This window comes from Cervus elaphus, chromosome 21 (assembly GCF_910594005.1).
Source record: "Cervus elaphus chromosome 21, mCerEla1.1, whole genome shotgun sequence".
NCBI classification, from domain to species: Eukaryota; Metazoa; Chordata; class Mammalia; order Artiodactyla; family Cervidae; genus Cervus; species Cervus elaphus.
The window spans coordinates 35,444,486-35,462,851 of record NC_057835.1 but is presented as its reverse complement, the minus strand read 5'-3'; the positions used below and the strand labels follow the sequence as shown (position 1 = coordinate 35,462,851).

At 38.7% G+C, this 18,366-nt stretch overlaps 1 protein-coding gene across 3 annotated transcripts in view; it reads right to left on the bottom strand.

Annotated features, from left to right (window-relative positions):
* PREX2 (phosphatidylinositol-3,4,5-trisphosphate dependent Rac exchange factor 2) overlaps positions 1 to 18,366 on the bottom strand; it is a 291,844-nt gene that overhangs the window by 132,998 nt on the left and 140,480 nt on the right. For 2 of the 3 annotated variants that reach the window (XR_006336296.1, XM_043879147.1), the window contains exons 19-23: positions 14,891 to 14,976; positions 8,678 to 8,814; positions 5,252 to 5,369; positions 3,402 to 3,586; positions 869 to 1,030 (exon numbers count right to left, since the gene is read on the bottom strand). Coding sequence is in view for 2 of the 3 variants with exons in the window: in XM_043879147.1 (XP_043735082.1) it covers positions 869 to 1,030; positions 3,402 to 3,586; positions 5,252 to 5,369; positions 8,678 to 8,814; positions 14,891 to 14,976 (688 nt within the window). In the remaining variant the exon portion in view is untranslated. The remainder of the gene's footprint in view (positions 1 to 868; positions 1,031 to 3,401; positions 3,587 to 5,251; positions 5,370 to 8,677; positions 8,815 to 14,890; positions 14,977 to 18,366) is intronic. The other variant, XM_043879148.1, reaches the window with a different exon arrangement.

Below are 18,366 nucleotides of genomic sequence, written 5' to 3'. Positions count from 1 at the left end.
CTCTAGCTACCTAGTTCAGAGTTCCCACACTGGTACTTCCCACCATGGCTGTCCTCATAATTCTCTTCAATAGTTTATTTTCCCCCTTTGTAGACATGTATTTACTTCATTGCTGTCTCCCCCACTCAAATGGAAACATCATGAGGGAAGAATCTTTGCTGCCATATTCCTGGAACCAAAAACAGGTTCACACATAAAAGGCGTTCAATTAATATGCTCAATTAATGAAGGAAACAGCCTGTGTTCCAAGTACTTTCTGAGTGAGGACGCTTTTCCCTCTGTTGAGAAAACAGGGAAAGAACAACTACTGTATCATTTTAAAATCTGACTTCAGAATTAGGTGGTTTGGATTAACATCCCAACTCTATACTTGCCAGTAAGGAATTTAATTCTTTGCATGAATGCAGGCATGCACGCTCAGTTGTGTCTGACTCTTTGCGACACCATGGCCTGTAGCCTGCCAGGCTCCTCTGTCCATGGAATTTTCTGGCAAGAATACTGGAGTGGGTTGCCATTTCCTCCTCTAGGGGATCTTCCCAACCCAGGGACTGAACCCACATCTCCTGCTTCTCCTGCACTGGCCGTTGGATTCTCTACCACTGTACCACCTGGGAATCCCAATTTAATTCTCTAGGTCTCAGTTATTATATTGGAAAATATGAAATAATGACTTAGCTTACAAAGATCAAATGAAATAAAGGATATAAAGGCATTTGAAAAACTCTAAAATGCTATATAAATCTTATCATTATTTCAATAAACTGGTACATAAATAAGGAATAAAAAATCAGACACTGAATTAAATTTGACATTACAATAATAATTTAAATAATAATCATGTGTAAAATACACAGCGCCTTTACTTTACCTTTTTATAACTGGATATTCTCTGACATATGCGCTCAATTTTTTCACTACAAATGGCACTGAATTTACTTTGAAGGTCAGTAGGAATCACTTCATTCAAAGAGCTAAGGCTGGTGCAGTTTTGTACAAAATGATCATCACTTTTAGCCAGGGCTTCAAGAATCTGTAGACACACACACACAAAAACAGAACAAGAAAATAAAAGCTTCAAAATCAGCCAAATAAAATGTGCACAATTCCTCAACATAGGGTGTTTTTCCCCAGTCTGCTTCTTTTAGCTGCCTGGGATTTCTGTGTTCAATAAACCCTGGCAGTGAAGTGATGGACTTGTGTGTCTGGCATCTCCTGTTTTCCCTTCTGCTGGCTATAAAAGGCTGCCTGAGGGAGGTGAGGGGACTTCAAAGACGCCCTGCTGAATAAATCAGTACACTCTGATGTGGGAACACACTGCCCATATTTTAGTCAGAGTTATTCAGAACATTTTTTTTTTCTCAACTTGGTAGTAGAAAAACAAAAACTAAGGAAAACCATATCCTTTCTTGCTACTGAGAGCCTGGTACAGAGAGTGCATTTATAATAACAAATGTTGGAAGAAGGATGGAATAAATGAGACTTTCTCTTGCCAAAGTTAAAAAACAACGTTGCTTCCAGTGTCTGAACTCTATCTGATAAAAGCAGCAGACAAAACCATTCATATGATGTGCTTAATTAGTAAATCTTTTGGCTATCTGAATTGATTATAAGGCAGTATGTGTGTGTGTACATCATGAATCACTGAGAATTTCTAATGAACAGAGAATTAATTATGTGTATTATTTATATGTGGGCTTCCCAGGTGGTGCTAGTGGTAAAGAACCTGCCTACCAATGCAGGAGACATAATAGATGCAGGTTCAATCCCTGGGTTGGAAAGATGCCCTGGAGAAGGGAATGGCAACTCACTCCGGTACCCTTGCCTAGAGAATTCCATGGACAGAGAAGCCTGGTGGGCTATGATCCACAGGGCCACAAAGAGTTGGACATGACTGAAGCAACTTAGCACGTACGTTATGTATATGTAGCATTTATGATTTTTCAAAGATCACAATGACTGATTACAGCTTTGCATGTGATTTTTATAATATAGTGTGAGATAGACAATGTATAGATGCTATGTTTATTTGGGTTCCCTCACCACCTCCATTTCCCTGTCTTGCAGAATATGGAGTGTGAATTTTTGGTTTAATCACTAGTCTAGAAATCAGAGCTCACTTTATCATTAGCAGTGTGGTCTTGGTTAAATTTCTTAATTTGTTTGACTTTCTTCATGTGTAAAATAGAAATATATACAGTATTAAGTTGTACAGTTGTCATATATAAAATAATCCATGTAATTTTGTAAATTTCAAAAAGTTAGAAAATGAGATAAAATAATTACAATAAACTGGTCCCAAACTCTCTATAGATCTTCTCAGTAGTATAATGTATTAATAGTTGGGAATGGGTTGAATTTTGAAACTATAGATTCTCTACCAATAGATATATATAGTGGTACAATGTCATCATAATGATGGGATATTTTTAAGAAGTTGACTTTCATATTGTAAAGCAGTTACCCTCCAATTAAATTTAAAAAAACAAAAGAAAAAAGAAATTGACTTTCAGAACATAAAACAAAAACACAAGATAATTATTTTTGAAATAGTGAATTTCGATTTTTCTATTATTTTCTGCCACTAAAATTATAAAAAATACCTGCTATTATTACTAGATCTATCTCAACTATACACATTTTAAGCATGAACTGAAATGAAGAAATAAAGGTGGTGAAGACACATATTTCTTGTTGTACCTGAATCCTCCCAGGGTGATGTAAAAGTGGATGGAACACGAAAGTTCTGACTTGCAGAGGGTGCAATAGGAGTCTGACCAATTTACCTTGTGAAAGGATCGCGAAAGCAAACACAGGGTGACCTCTTACTTAGCATGTGTTTTATCCATCTCAATGAAGATCCTCTTCCTCTCTCCCTGTCTTGCTTTAAGGACTAAGGACAAGACCCTTCATAACTAAGAATTATATACACATCTGAAGATCTATTCCTAAACTAGTCTCTAAGCTTCGAGAAACTGTATGAAATAAACATGAGCCTTACAGAATTTGAATGCATTTTACGATTTCAAATATTCTTCAGAGGACTATGTACATTTAGGAAAACACCATCTGTCATGAAAGCCATCTGAAACGTTTTCACGATACTGAATTCACAGACGTAGCAAACTTACTAAATCCAGAGAACCTTTGCCAAATCAACTAATGCTTGCCTGGGCAAGCAGCCCATCTAACATAACACTGTGCTCCAAAAGAGGTCAATTAAAAAAAAAAAAAAAAGACTATACACAGTTGAGTAATGAGGGAAAAAAGAACAAGAAAGAGAACCTGAATGAGCAGACAGCTGAAGCATTCACAGCTATTTCATTTTTTAAAGTGGGGGTGGGTGAGGACTTCAGCTGTTTCACTGAGAACACAGTATCTTCCTCTGACAGGACCGCTCGTACCTTGGCAGTGAGGCTGAAGAAGCCCTTGGGCTCGATCATCTTCTCCACCACGTTGCACTTGATCCCAGCAGTGCTGTCATATTCGTACACAACACCATACTCCAGGTGGACATTGTCCACCGTCAGACTCACGTGCTCCTTCTTCCCGTCGATGATCGCCATGGTGCTGAACTTGTCAATGACCTCTGGAAAAAAGACAACGTTAATTCAGCAAATTCAGGAAGGGTTTTTTAGTCTCTTCAAATAATCTGAGTCTCTCTGAATAATTTTTAGAATTTTTAAAAGGTGACTAAATCTGATGTGCTAAATGAAGTATCTAGCTAACGTTTTTAAAAAGAACATTGAAAAAAAATACAAGATTGACCGATCCAAACCTTACCATTCTAATATGACTAGTTTTATCTTTGCACACCCAGTAGTTTTGACCTATGGACCATATGCATGCCTATTTATATTTGTATCGACATGAAACATACAATTTTTTCATTAAAATCATGCATAACTTCAAGTGAGGGTTCCTAAAACTGCCTCAAACACTGGATGAATATTTTCTCAAAGCAGAAAAAATACAGAAGATCATACTGAAGCAGAAAGGAGATGCAATAATTATTTTTTCAGCAGAGAGTGCCTGAATTTTCCCAAACAGCATCTTCTGAGGCTAACTCATTGAGAAAATGTATCACTGTTGACTGTAATAAAATTTCCATCCTGAATATATTCCTACAGGTTTTTGGCCAATAATCAGTCAGCTAGTGAAAAAAACAAAATGTAGTCTCAAGCAAGAAACTGCTGAGGAATCTAACAGTAAATACTAAGTAAAAATACAGTACTAGTTTACTTAAAACAATTAATCCCTAGAATAAAAACAGGACCAGTAAATAAAAAATAGGCAAGAGCAGAAAAAAACGTAATTTCAAAGGAACTATGAACTTTCCAAACTAGGGCTTCTCAAATTTTATTGTATATACAGATATTACCTTGCTAAAACTGAGATTCTCACCCAGTAGATCGAGGGCGGCGCTGAGCCTCTGTATCTCCATCTTACTTACGTGATGCAGGTGCTCATGGTTTGTGAACCACATTGGAGTGGGAAGGTTGACACAACATTTAAACTCAAAACAAGGAAACACATTATAGCCAGGGTTTGAATCCTCATTCTACCACTTACTAGCTTGGGCACATTCATTAACCTCCACGGACCTCAATTTCTTCTCCATAAAGTTAGATGATAATTTTGACGCTTTTGAACTGTGGTTTTGGAAAAGACTCCTGAGAGTCCCTTGGACTGCAAGGAGATCAAACCAGTCAATCCTAAATGAAATCAACCCTGAATATTCACTGGAAGGACTGATGCTAAAGCTGAAGCTCCAATACTTTGGCCAGATGATGCAAAGAGCCGACTCACTGGAAAGACTCTGATGCTGGGAAAGACTGAAGACTGAAGGAGAAGGGGATAACAGAGAATGAGGTGGTTGGATGGCATCACTGACTCAATGGACATGAGTTTGAGCAAACTCCAGGTGATGGTGAAGGACAGGGAAGTCTGGTGTGCTGCAGTCCATAGGGTAGAAAAGAGTCGGACACGATTGAGTGACTGAACAACAAAATAGAGCTTCATTTCTGATGAGCTGATGAGGTAATCCATGTAAAATACCTAACAAAGTGCCTAAGAAAGTGTTGTAGCTATTCCATGTTAGCCACGAGCAGTTATGACTTAGGGATTTGACGTGATGTCTATTTGAGACGATGACTAAAGTAGTGACCTGAACACATAAGGTTTTTAATAATTGGGACTCGGCAATGGCACATTGACAAAGAATCCTATAAGCCCAAGAGAAGAAGAAACCCACCTTCCACTTTACAGTCAAAGGAATCCCCTGCTTCATCTCCTGGCGGTTTGGAGTTGGACTTCTGAAGGTCTTCCTGAGCGCTCTCAACACTATTATAAACCCATTGTATGGAATCTTGCTGGAAATGAAGGAAAGAAATCTCAGAGGTATTTAATATCAGTGTTTCCTAAAATGCATATCCATTTCATAAATGTGCTTCAGAAGAGGTGACAGTCTTATTCACCCTTCTAGTTTAAGTACAATAAAATTTGAAAGAGAAGGAAAGTCAATGTCCAAAACTGACAGGAAGTCAATAGCAATTAATTTTTTTTTTAACAAACTAACCTTTTTAAGCTTGAGGATTTTTTCTTTCAAAGACAGGTTTATAAATAAGATGTATTTCCCAAATGTCTTACTCAAAGGACTCAAGTGTATCTTATAATGACCTATAAATTACATTTGTAAACAAAATAAATGGTAGATAGACACTTTTCTGAAGAAGCAGTCATCTGTAAGTGTACAGATGATTTAAATGTCCTTCTTTAAAAAAAGCTTTTTTTATGTAGACCAATTTTAAAGTCTTCATTGAATTCGTTACAGTGTTCTATCTGTTTTATGTTTTAGTTTTTGGCTATGAGGCATGTGGGCTCTTAGTTCCCTCACCAGGGATCGAACCTGCACCCCCTGCACTGGAAGGCGAAGTCGCAACAACTGGACTACCAGGGAAGTCCCTAGAAAGCTCTCTTAACAGTCACACATGTTTCAAATACACTTAATGTTTTTCGTGAATCAAACCAATAAGAAAACTGGAAGAATATCTTTCAACTCATGGGGTTCCCAACTGATATAACTACCTTTTAATCCTTCTATGTCATAAAAGGTCCTATATTTTAATTTAAGTAGCAGTTCCCCGTCTTATTTAGATAAATGAGAAAGAGGAAATGGCTACCAAGTAAATGTTTTCAGGGTTGCATTACTTTAATGTTTGTAGTTTTCCTAGGTTAGGATGATCAGATGAGCTGCATGACTGAAGTGTGATATAATTTGTATTATCCATCTTCACAATTGTGTTTAATTATTGTAGTGCTATACATTATTAAAGGCTTCCCTGATAGCTCAGTTGGTAAAGAATCTGCCTGCAATGCAGGGACCTTGGTTCAATTCCTGGGTCAGGATAATCCACTGGAGAAGGAATAGGCTACCCAATCCAGTATTCTTGGGCTTCCCTTGAGGCTCAGCTGGTAAAGAATCTGCCTGCAACATAGGGACCTTGGTTCGAGCCCTGGGTTGGGAAGATTGCCTGGAGAAGGGAAAGGCTACCCACTCCAGTATTCTGGCCTGGAGAATTTCAGGGACTATATAGTCCATGGGGCTGCAAAGACATAACTGAGAGACTTTCATTTCACTTACACATAATTAAGGGCTTCCCTGGTGGGTCAGATGGTAAAGCCTGCAAAGTGGAAGACCCGGGTTCGATCCCTGGGTTGGGAAGATCCCCTGGAGAAGGGAATGGCAACCCACTCCAGTACTCTTGCCTATAAAATCCCATGGATGGAGAAGCTGGTATGCTACAGTCCATGGGGCTTTGAAAAGTCAGACACGCCTGAGAGACTTCACTTTCACACATCATTAAAAGGCTTCCCAGGTGGCGCAGTGGTAAAGAATCCACCTGCCAATGCAGGCGATGCAAGAGATGAGGGCTCAATCCCTGGATCAGGAAGATCCCTTGGAGAAGGAAAATGCAACCCACTCCAGTATTCTTGCCTGGAAAATTCCATAGATAGAGAAACCTGGCAGGCTACAGTCCATGGCATTGCCAAGAGTCAGACACAACTGAGCAACTGAGCACCAATACCACATCATTAAAATGCTAGCTAACACTTAATCATGCAAATAAACTTCGGTAACTGGTTGTGACCTTCAAGGAACCAATCCCCCAGAATCCAAACCTTTGTGTAGCTCCTTCTGACCCTCAGCTTGGTCATGTGATCTGACTTTTCAGAGGGCTAGTACCAAGCATGATATAGAGATCATCACTTGGAATATTCCCTCTTGAAACCTAGACACTATGCAGAAAGGAGAATTCGGCTCAGGACTGGAAGGGAGGGCCAGGTGGAGTGGCTCTGGAGTGAGAAATCTTCAGGAGGGGACCCGAGCACCAGTCAGTTCCCAGCAGAATGAAGCCCTCAAGGAACCAACACCCAGTCAACCCGGAGAAGCAAGATAAATAATGAATCACTGTTGTTCCAAGTCACAAAGTTTGGGACAGTCTATTTTGCAGCAGTGGATACCTGCTAGAGTGTGCTATTTGCCTGGTCTATTTCTCTGTTTATTTATTCTTTTTCTTAATTATTTCACTGGTCAACACCTCTCCAACAAGGAAGATAAAGGAAATGAAAAGAAATGGAACTCAATTTAACTACTTCTTAAAATTCTGGCATAAGGGGAAAGATCTGATCATTTCAGTATCTTTTTAAAACTTCATTCACTAATATAGTTCAATAAATATTTATTAAACTACTGTTAATCCAAGTAACCCATGCATCTGCATGTGCATTCAAATTTGCTATGCTCGTTTGACCTTATTAGAAAGCAAAATTGATCAGCTATTTTCTTGGAGGCTCAGTATTTTGCAGGATGTCAGTCCTGGCCCAAGAGAAAGTAGTCATTCAGCTTTCCATTTTGGATACAAAATCATATTCCCAAATCCAAAAAAAAGGAGTATTTTACGTGCATGACAGAAAAAAACAGAATGCCTTTCCTTCAGAATTCCTTTTGCACTCAATTAACTTGAGAGAATTTTCTTTTTATAATCCAATACTCATTTGTATCTCATGAGATAGTAAGTTTTGCTTACCAAATAGGATTCTAACTGTATTTTTGTATGGCATGTAAAGTTTGAATCAGAGGACAATGCTTAAAATTTTAAGTAATGGCAAGCACATTGTGGTATTTTCTTTTACAAGCTAAATTCAGTTACCTAAATAAAACATATCCAACAGTCAATCACAGATTCTATAAATTATAACCTACAATTCTTTCTCATAGAAGTTTTTTAATAAACAGTGTAAGCATTTATAATTCATATATACCAACAAAGATACATGCTGACCATTACAGATTCTAAAGCAACTGTCAAGAAAACAGTTCAGGCCTTTAGATTTCAATTTGATAAACACTTAACTATTTGAAAACTCATCACAAGGAAAATGAAAATAGCCCAGGGCACTGTTTAAACTGGTGATAATACTACAGCAGAAAATGTGGCCACTTAAGCAGAATCGATAACTAATTACGTGCATAAAAGAAGCATTAAGAGACTGACAATGCTGCGCTTAAACGCGAACCTGGCGGTGGAAACCACAGACAGTTCTGGCATCATCCCATGCCATCCCCAGCGCCTTCTGAGCGAGTCCGCCATTACATGCACCAGCCGAGGGTACTTACCTTCGTTGGTCTCCGGTACTTCCTGCAGGCCGTGACGTGGGCGATAACACTGGCGTGTGTCTCTTTGCTGACGTTGATTCCATTGACTTTGATGATACACTGTCCAGGGTGAAGACCAGCAGCTGCAGCCACAGTTCCTTTAAATACAAATGAGAAAATTGCCAAAAACTAATTGTAGGAATGTGATTCATTTCTATCCCATGTAACACAGGGAAGCAATTTTATTTTTTTAAGTTCCATATAGCCAACTTTTAAAATTAGAGTATAACTGCTTTATAATTTTGTGTTACTTTTTGCTGTGCAGCAAAACAAATCAGCTATATGGATGTGTGTGTGTATTTATATATATATATATATTTCCCCTCCCTCTTGAACCTCCCTCCCATCCCATCCCTTTTTCCACCCCCCTAGGTCATCAGAGTACTGAGCTGAGCTCCCTGTGCTATCCAGCAGCTTCCTACTACCTATCTATGCACATGGTATATATGCCAATGCTACTCTCCCAATGTGTCCTACCCTCCACTTCCCACCCACCCCGTGTCCACAGGTCCATCGCAGTTTTAAAATATAATAAAGATAAGTTATGACCAACCTAGATAGCATATTAAAAAGGAGAGACATTACTTTGCCAACAAAGGTCCGTCTAGTCAAGGCTATGGTTTTTCCAGTGGTCATGTATGTGAAAGTTGGACTATAAAGAAAGCTGAGTGCTGAAGAATTGATGCTTTTGAACTGTGGTGTTGGAGAAGACTCTTGAGAGTCCCTTGGACTACAAGGAGATCCAACCAGTCCATCCTAAAGGAGATCAGTCCTGGGTGTTCATTGGAAGGACTGATGCTGAAGCTGAAACTTCAATACTTTGGCCACCTCATGCGAAGAGTTGACTCATTGGAAAAGACGCTGATGCTGGGAGGGATTGGGGGCAGGAGGAGAAGGGGACGACAGAGGATGAGATGGCTGGATGGCATCACCGACTCAATGGGCATGAGTTTGAGTAAACTTTGGGAGCTGGTGATGGACAGGGAGGCCTGGCGTGCTGCAATTCACGGGGTCGCAAAGAGTTGGACACGACTGAGTGACTGAACTGAACTGAACTGAGCTAGTATGTTCATGGGCTTCCCTGGTGGTTCAGATGGTAAAGAATCTGCATGCAACATGGGAGGGCTGGGTTCAATCCCTGGGTTGGGAAGATTCCCTGGAGAAGGGAACAGCTACCCACTCCAGTATTCTTGCCTGGAGAATTCCATGGACAGAAGAGTTCTTGATGAATCTGGCTCTGATGACAATGCCTTCTCAAACATTCTCTATTTATTTGGCCATTCAAACTGTGTTGAAGAGAGTATCTTCCCATCCCATCTAAGAATTCGTTTGAAGGGATATTATAAAGAGATCTTTATCATGCTAATCAGTTACTTCCCCTTTCAAATGTCTAATCAATCTAATGTTCTATACATGCAAATATAAAGGCAAAATGAGAAAACCAGAAGCACTGGCCTTTTTACCTTCATTTAGTCTACAAAATCTCTAAATATTAAAATAGTCTTCACTTTCATCTTTTTAAAATGACAATTAAAAGAAATTCCTAAAAAAAAAAAATCAAGTCAACAGCAACCAGGAGTGGACTGGATTTGCTAAGAAAATGAGTTTAGGATATATACAGAGAGTCAGGAACCAGAGAATTTGTGAAGAATAAAATTAACCAGAAAACATCAACTGTCCACCATTTATTTGCACAGATACAGTGGCATATTCTAACCAGTGAGTTAAGATTTTCAGGACCTGCCAATCAATACTATTTGATATTCTGAACAAATACAAAGCACCATTGCTAAATACAATATATGTAATTAATATCAATGATTGTAAAAACTATCATAAGCATGTCAGAAGAACCTTTCTTTGCAAGCAAGTTCTCTCATGAAGGAATTATTAAATGTGTTAAATATTAAACATGTTGTACAAATGAACTTATCTACAAAGCAGAAATAGAGTAACAGATGTAGAAAACAAACTTATGGTTAGCAGGAGGTGAGAAAAGGGGAGGGATAAATTGGGAAAATGGGACTGACATATACTCATTATTATATATAGAACAGATAACTAAAAGGACCTACTAATGCATAGCACAGGGAACTCTACTCAATACTTTGTAATGGATTATATGGGAAAAGAATCTAAAAAAGAGTAAATATATGTATATGCATATCTGACTCACTTTGCTATACACCTGAAGTTAACACATTTTAAATCAACTATACTCCAATATTTAAAAAAAAAAAAAAAAAAAACTAGAAGAAGAAAAGAAAGAACAGCCCAAAAAGAGGTACTGAATCAAAAAATAACCTGGACATTTGGGACCATAGGAGCAATTGGTGTCAGTCCTGAATGAGAAAAGTGAGTGAAAAATAAAGGAGGACAAAGCAGAGGCAGGTTTTGAAACTTGTGAAGTGAACAATTATTATACACACAAGAGGAAAAGCATTTAAGAATTTTAAGCAGAGAAGTGACATGATCCCTCCCCACCCACTGAAACAGGATGGATCATTGGAGTTCAAGTCAAAAATCAAAATCACAGTAAGCATCTACTTACTGCAAATCCCCAGGTTGAAACTGAGGTAGCATTAGTTATGAAGGGGAGAATGAGATCAAGTATTTGATGTTTGATGATGGAGTTGATGGAGCGGTGAGGGTACCCAGGATCATTCCTGTGCCTCTGGACTCAGTGGCTGAGTAGATGGAGTTAATTAAATAAAGAGAGAACACCCGGAGGTAAAGCAACTTCAGAGAATAGATGAAAAGTTCAACTGGGGAAAATACTGGATTTTAAGGTGCCAAAGGGGCATTGATGTATAATAAACAATTAGATCTTGGCTATAGAATTCAAGGGCTCTGAGCAAAGAGATTCAGAAATCCCCAACAAAGAGGATCAATACAATTGTTTATGTAGAAAGCACGGAAGGCAGAGAAGAGAGCGCCAACAGTTAAGGGGTCAATAGATGAAGAGTTGGCAGAGAAGGGATAGGAGAAAAATCTGAAAGGCACCATCTCAGAAATAAAAATATGAACGTTTCACCCCAACAAGACTAGTCAGTTTAAACAAACGCAACAGAAAATTCAATTAAGACAGGAACTCTCAATATCCATTGCACTTCTCAGTTAAGTCCATGATTATTCTTATAAGACATGGGCTACTCTTGAAGACATGGGTAGGAGGTGGGAGGAGCTATAGCACTGAGCTGAAATTCAAGTAGGATGTGAGGAAGATCCAGCCAAAATACAGACCAGCATTTCAGGAAGTTTGGTCATGAAAAAAATTAAAATCCTGAGACCAATATTCTGGAGCTGAGGGTCTCAATCTTTGACATGCATACCAATCACCTGGGAGGGTGGGTCTTGTTGAAATGCAGATTCTGATTCAGTAAGTATTGGATGGGGCTTGAGATTCTGCATTTCTAACCATCTCCCAAGTGATGCCAATGCTATCAGTCTGTGGACCAAATTTTGAGTGTCAAGGATCTAGAGGGGAAAACAAGGAAGAAGGAAAGTTTTGAGTTTACTGTTCAATTCAAGATAGCTTTGTTTCTTTGTTTATTTCAATGCGGAAAAAACTGACCACTTTTATGTGTGTATATGCTAAGTTGCTCCAGTTGTGTCCGACTCTTTGCGATCCCATGGACTATAGCCCTCCAGGCTCCTCTGTCCATGGGATTCTCCAGGCAAGAATACTGGAGTGGGTTGCCATTTTCTTCTCCAGAGGATCTTCCCCACCGATGGATTGAACTGGCATCTCTTAAGTCTCCTGCATTGGCAGGCGGGTTCTTTACCACGTGCGCCACCTGGGAAGCCCAAGGCTATTTTTTTGGCCTCTACTATAGTAATCCAGTGAAGATAAAGGCTGAAAATTCTGGAAAGGGACTATCTGACAGTGTAATATCACAGAGGCAGTATCTGAAGGGATAGGCTCCATAATCTTTATAGAGATATTAACGTTGAACTCCAGAGAAGAAAATGGAAGACCTGTTCTTCTAGAGTAGGAGAAAAACAGATGATGGTCAAATAGCCAACAAGATATAGGACTTGGAAGACTTCATACCTGGGAGACTGGAGGCAATGATGAGGAGAAAACTGATCAGACATGTAAACAGACTGCTAAGTAGCAACAGGGGCTCAGTAAAAGACTAGACAGTGATTTGGGATGACACTAATTCCATATTCATGACAATTCTTTCTCAGCTGCTCAAAAGAAAGCACAAAGGCTGTAATTAGGTTTATCTGAGGCCAAAACGAGGTGGTCTGGATGCACCTGAGGGATAAGGCCAAGAGGACCCTGGATGCACCTGAGAGACAGGGATGAGAAGACCCTAATGATGCAGACAAGTGACGGCGGTGACCCACCATGGGGATAAAGCTGGCTCAGGAAGGAAGTGGTACTCTGAAGGATGTAATTCACCAGCGGAAAAGGAGAAGTATCCAAAGCTTGGATGACCCTATCAAATTTTGCTTACCGTTTTTTATTGAACTACAGTTAACTTACAAACCAACTGAATTTTAAAACAACCTGAGAATATCAAAGTGATGAGAGACCAAAAAAAAAAACAAACAAAAAGACTGTAGCGCCAGAAACTGGCATACTGGAATTGTAGATACCACAGGTAGAAGTTCAGTCATTGATATGCTCTAGTGTGCGACCATGGGAAAGGGCTGAAGAAGAAAAATGGGAAAGAAGTTTATTTTTTCATGGCAAGATTACAGCGCAAAAGGAAACCACAGGCTATTATCTTATTTCATATTTACTCGAAAGGAAAAGCACATGAGCATTTCTTTGTTTTCTTCTTTAGAAGCAAAAGGCATAGTAACCAGAATTGGACTTAACCCTATGACTAATTTCCCAAAATACAACCTTGCTCCTTAAAAGACAAGGAAAGAAAAAACTTGATTCACTCCAGTTTTCAGTTATTTCATAGTACTAACAAAGTGACTGGCTCCTTTTCGGTCTAGTGAAAATGAAGGAAATACTTGTCACATCAAACATCCCTTTCGTTATGCAATGAATCCCACTTCTGTTTTATAATTTTAATGAGTAACTGGAAATATCTGAAATATCTATTAATCTATGTGTTTTAAAACTCTGAGTGAAAAGAAGTTTTTGAAGTAAGGTTAATTTTTATCACACATACACAAATGAAAGCAATTTTACAGACTCTAATAGAGGTCTAACTAGTATGTTCTTGATAAATTTGACTCTGATAGCAATGTCCTCTCAAAATTTCCCAGTCTAATGTTGGGATGATCATGTTGAGATGCTTTACAATTCACATATCTTAGTAATGAAAAGCATGTATATCTCTTGTTAAGATAAACACATCGCTTACTGCAATCCTTCTTCCTACAGCAGCAATTTATTTACTGTGGTTAGTAATGTGGGATCTAACAGTTATTTCTTTAAATTACATCAGTGTTAGAATAAAATTTAAAAGTGCACATGTTAACAAGAGATATCAAAGGCTGATTTGCCTGTCAAACAGAAAGAGAATAAAATATAAACATTAAGTTCTGGGTCCCCTAAATTATTTAATTTAAAATGCATTGGATGGTTTATAAAACACACGGTTTATGAGAACACTTGAACTAATCATATAGCAGCAGACACTACATAAACCACACAGATAATTCTTAAACCCAAACTCACATCTTAGAATTGCTGACAGAAATACAGTAATTTGCTGTCAGAGAAAAACAGACCACCTTAAAATCATTACATCCTTTGATTACATTGAAACATGGAGAAAAGTGAGATTGACAGGAATCATTCTCTTACGAATTTTTAACAATGATAAATTTGTCTTACAATTTGGAGTTTTTTGTTTTTTTTAATAAGAGTATATTGGTGTAGGTGGTTTAGTCACTAAATTGTGCCTGACTCTTGCGACCCCATCTAATGTAGCCTGCCAGGCTTCTCTGTCCATGGGATTTCTCATGCAAGGACACTGGAGTGGGTTGCCATTTCCTTCTCCAGGGGATCTTCCTGACCTAGGGATTGAACCAGAGTCTCCTGCACTGCAGGCAGATTTTTGACCAACTGAGCCACTACCATTGAGCTAATTCAGCAAACATTGAGAATATTCATAGCAACATGATTAGACACATTTTTGTTCAGTAAGGACCATTCAAACCTGCTGGCCAGTTGGATACCACACAGGATGACTTTCTCACCTCTTCCTACTGCATGCACCACCGACGGGCCATATCCTCGGATCTGGAAGCCAAGTCCTTCCGCTGAATCTGGGATTTTCACTGTCCTAAAGTCAATCAAAAATAAGGTAAGATGACTTTAAAATGCCACAACTGGTTAAAACAATAGCTGTCCACACAGCTGAATAAAATTCAATCCTTCAATAAATACATATCTGGGGTCTAATGTGTGAAAGAGACTGGGCTGGACAAGCATGGCGGGTGTACCTCCAAGGGACCCAGAGCAGGCACCCAAATTCTCCCACTGAACATAGTCATTGCGTAGAATATCCTGACCAAGGAACAGGCTCTGGTCACACCAACCTTCCTTTGAATCTTGATTTAGTCCCTTAATACTTGGTTAACTTGGACGAACTGCTTAACTGAGCCAGTTTCCGCAGAAAGATGATGATGTTAAAATTACTCTGCAGGGTGTCAGTGAAGGTGAAAAGAGAAACCTTTGGTAAACTGCCCTGTCTCATGCTGTGAACTGCGCAAGTACTTAGTACAATGGAAGCATCTCTCCACAGTGTACTCTGACAAAGCCTTTGGTGCACTCTGCAAAATCTCACTTTTAAAATTAACATAAAAGAAACACAAGGTTCATCCATTTCTACCTGTTGGGAACGTCAGCAAAGAGCAACAATAAAGAGCTGGTTTTAAAGAACAGACCTGTCAAACATGGTATCAAAATCATTTATTTAAGAATATGATTAACTTTAGTGTTCATTCAGTGGAATTTGAAAAGGATAACACATCAAAAGGTAAATCTGAACAAGAAAAGCCATATTTTTTTAATGAACCCACATGGAAATGAAGAAGAAGGGATGGAGATCTTGAGTCAGCCATCATGGCAAACCAAGGAGGGTATAATAAACTGGCAGTAATAAACAAGCTACTCCAAGGAAGGAAGGCAGAAATCGGAGAGCAACAATGAAAAGCAGAGAACTCGAGATAAGACACAACATCATAACAACAAAAATGAGTCTAAATAAATTGCCAGAGAGAGCAAAGACAAATGAATACCATGTAATAAAAATGTTGATGGATGGCACTTGATGCCCAAGAAACAAAAGTGTTTTCCAAAAGATGATGAATTAATCATGAAATAAAAGCTGGCAGCATTTCAAGGGAACATGAGACAGAGTCTGAAGTTAGGTAGAGCAGCACTTACTTGTTTATGAAAAAGCTGGGGGAGCTGTTTGAGCAATGCTGCGTCTAGAAAACTTAAGTAAGCTACACACTGCACTTAGACTTGAAGGCAGAGGCTGGCCCTGTAATTTCAAATATAACCCCAGCAGACATCCTGGCAATCCGTGATAGAAATGCAAACTATCTGTTTTAGGGAAGCCTGAAAGTGTTATTATAGAATTTAAAGAATCCTTTGTCCATGGAATTCTCCAGGCAAGAATATTGGAGGGGGTAGCCATTCCCTTCTCCAGGGGATTTCCTGACCCAGGAATCAAATCCAGGTCTCCCGAGTTGCAGGCAGATTCTTTATCATCTGAGCCACCAGGCAAGCCCTGAAAATGTTATTATAAATTAGGTTACACGCTATGAAGTGATCTGTATATTGGTGGCACTAAGCTTATGGAACGAATTTATCCTTTATCCTTAATTAAACACTTTGATATATAAGGCTACATCTGCTTCCTTTACAACACCTTGCTACTAGGGTCTGTCAAAGGTACACTGGAAGATGGAAGACTGACTAAGGAAAAGGGAACAAACACATCTTCTGAGCATGAAATAAAAAATAGAGGTAGCTCTTGCTTCTCTATGAATGAGAGAATGACAGTTCTTGAATGAGAGTTCACTTTTGCTGAAATAGGCTTTCCAGGTGGCACTAGCGGTAAAGAACACACCTGGCACTGCAACAGACATAAGTAATGCGGGTTTGATCCCTGGATTGGGAAGATCCCCTGGAGAAGGAAATGGCAACCCACTCCAGTATTCTTGCCTGGAGAGTCCCATGGACAGAGGAGGCTCTCAGGCTACAGTTCATACGGTCACAAAGAGTTAGACATGACTGAAGTGACTTAGGACTCACACTGAAATAACTTGGAGCTTTCTGGCCATGGTAAATTATTGTTGCTTTTGGACTGTAAAAAATTCATAATGGACTCTCAAAACTCTTTCTGAATAAAGTCTATCCTTATGTTGCTATTCGAGGTTGACTTTGCTCTAATCTTCAAGATTATTACATTTTTAACAAAATTTGTACAGAACACTGTGAGATGCATTTTGTTCATAACACTGTAACTCTCTTCATAAAATGACCTTTGGAAAATATGTTTCCCTGCTGGGACCACTATACTATTAAATGAAGAATTAAATTTATACAAGAGGAATGCTCATTTCCTGTAGAAAATGAGTGCACTAAATTATCTGCTACAAAGCCTTTTGAAAAATTCCTTGATATAATCAATGTGTAAAATACAGATGGGTTCAAAAGAAAAATTCTACTGTATTTGCCTCTCATTTTTTGCCTTTTTACTACATAAATTATAAGTGGAAATATAAGTAAGTATATGTATATACTATACATATACATTTTCTTACTATAAGTAAGAAACTATGAGAATGATTGACAGGAATCATATGTTAGAATAAGGGCATAAAGGAAAGGTTACAATATTTCAGACAAATTAAAAATAAAAAGGAAAAACTTGAGTATTCCATATAGTATCACTGACTCAACAGACATGAGTTTGAGCAAAGTCCAGGATATAGTGAAGGACAGGGAAGCCTGGTGTGCTAAAGTCCATGGGGTCTCAAAGAGTTGGACATAACTTAGCGACTGAACAACAACAATTCTCAAAACAGTCTTGAAATACAATGTGAAACTTACTTTTCATGTAATAGAGAAGTAGTGGGAAAAAATGAAATAAAAGGACAGATAAGCATCACAGATAACCTCACTGGAGGACATACTATGTGCTGAACACATGACTAGGTTCTTTACAAAGCTAGATTTATTTAAGTTCTTAGCACCCCTGTAACACTCTTACCATCCCCATTTTTTTATGGATAAGGATACTGAAACAACACAATTAACAAGCAAGTGGTGAAAGAGAGTCTTGAATGTGGACCAGAAATCCGGGATTTCAGATACGGTGCAGCAAACATGGAAGGAAGAGTCAGAAGACCCAGGTTCAACCCTGCTCATCTAGCAACTAATTCTAAGACTGAGGATTTGACTCTCTCTATTCAGTATTGAAGCAGATGACTTCCCAGTCCTCTGAATTGAAATGTCTATGATCAGTGAAAAGTATTTACAAGGTTAAATCAGAGAGCGAGGAACCATGGTGAGGGCCTTTAGTTTACTAATAATTTTTCTGGAATCTTACTGCCTCATATTTTTCCAGCCTGTCCTTTTCCTTTTAAATGCCCATGCAGAGCGTATCACATGAAATGCTGGACTGGATGAAGCACAAGCAGGAATCAAGATTGCTGGG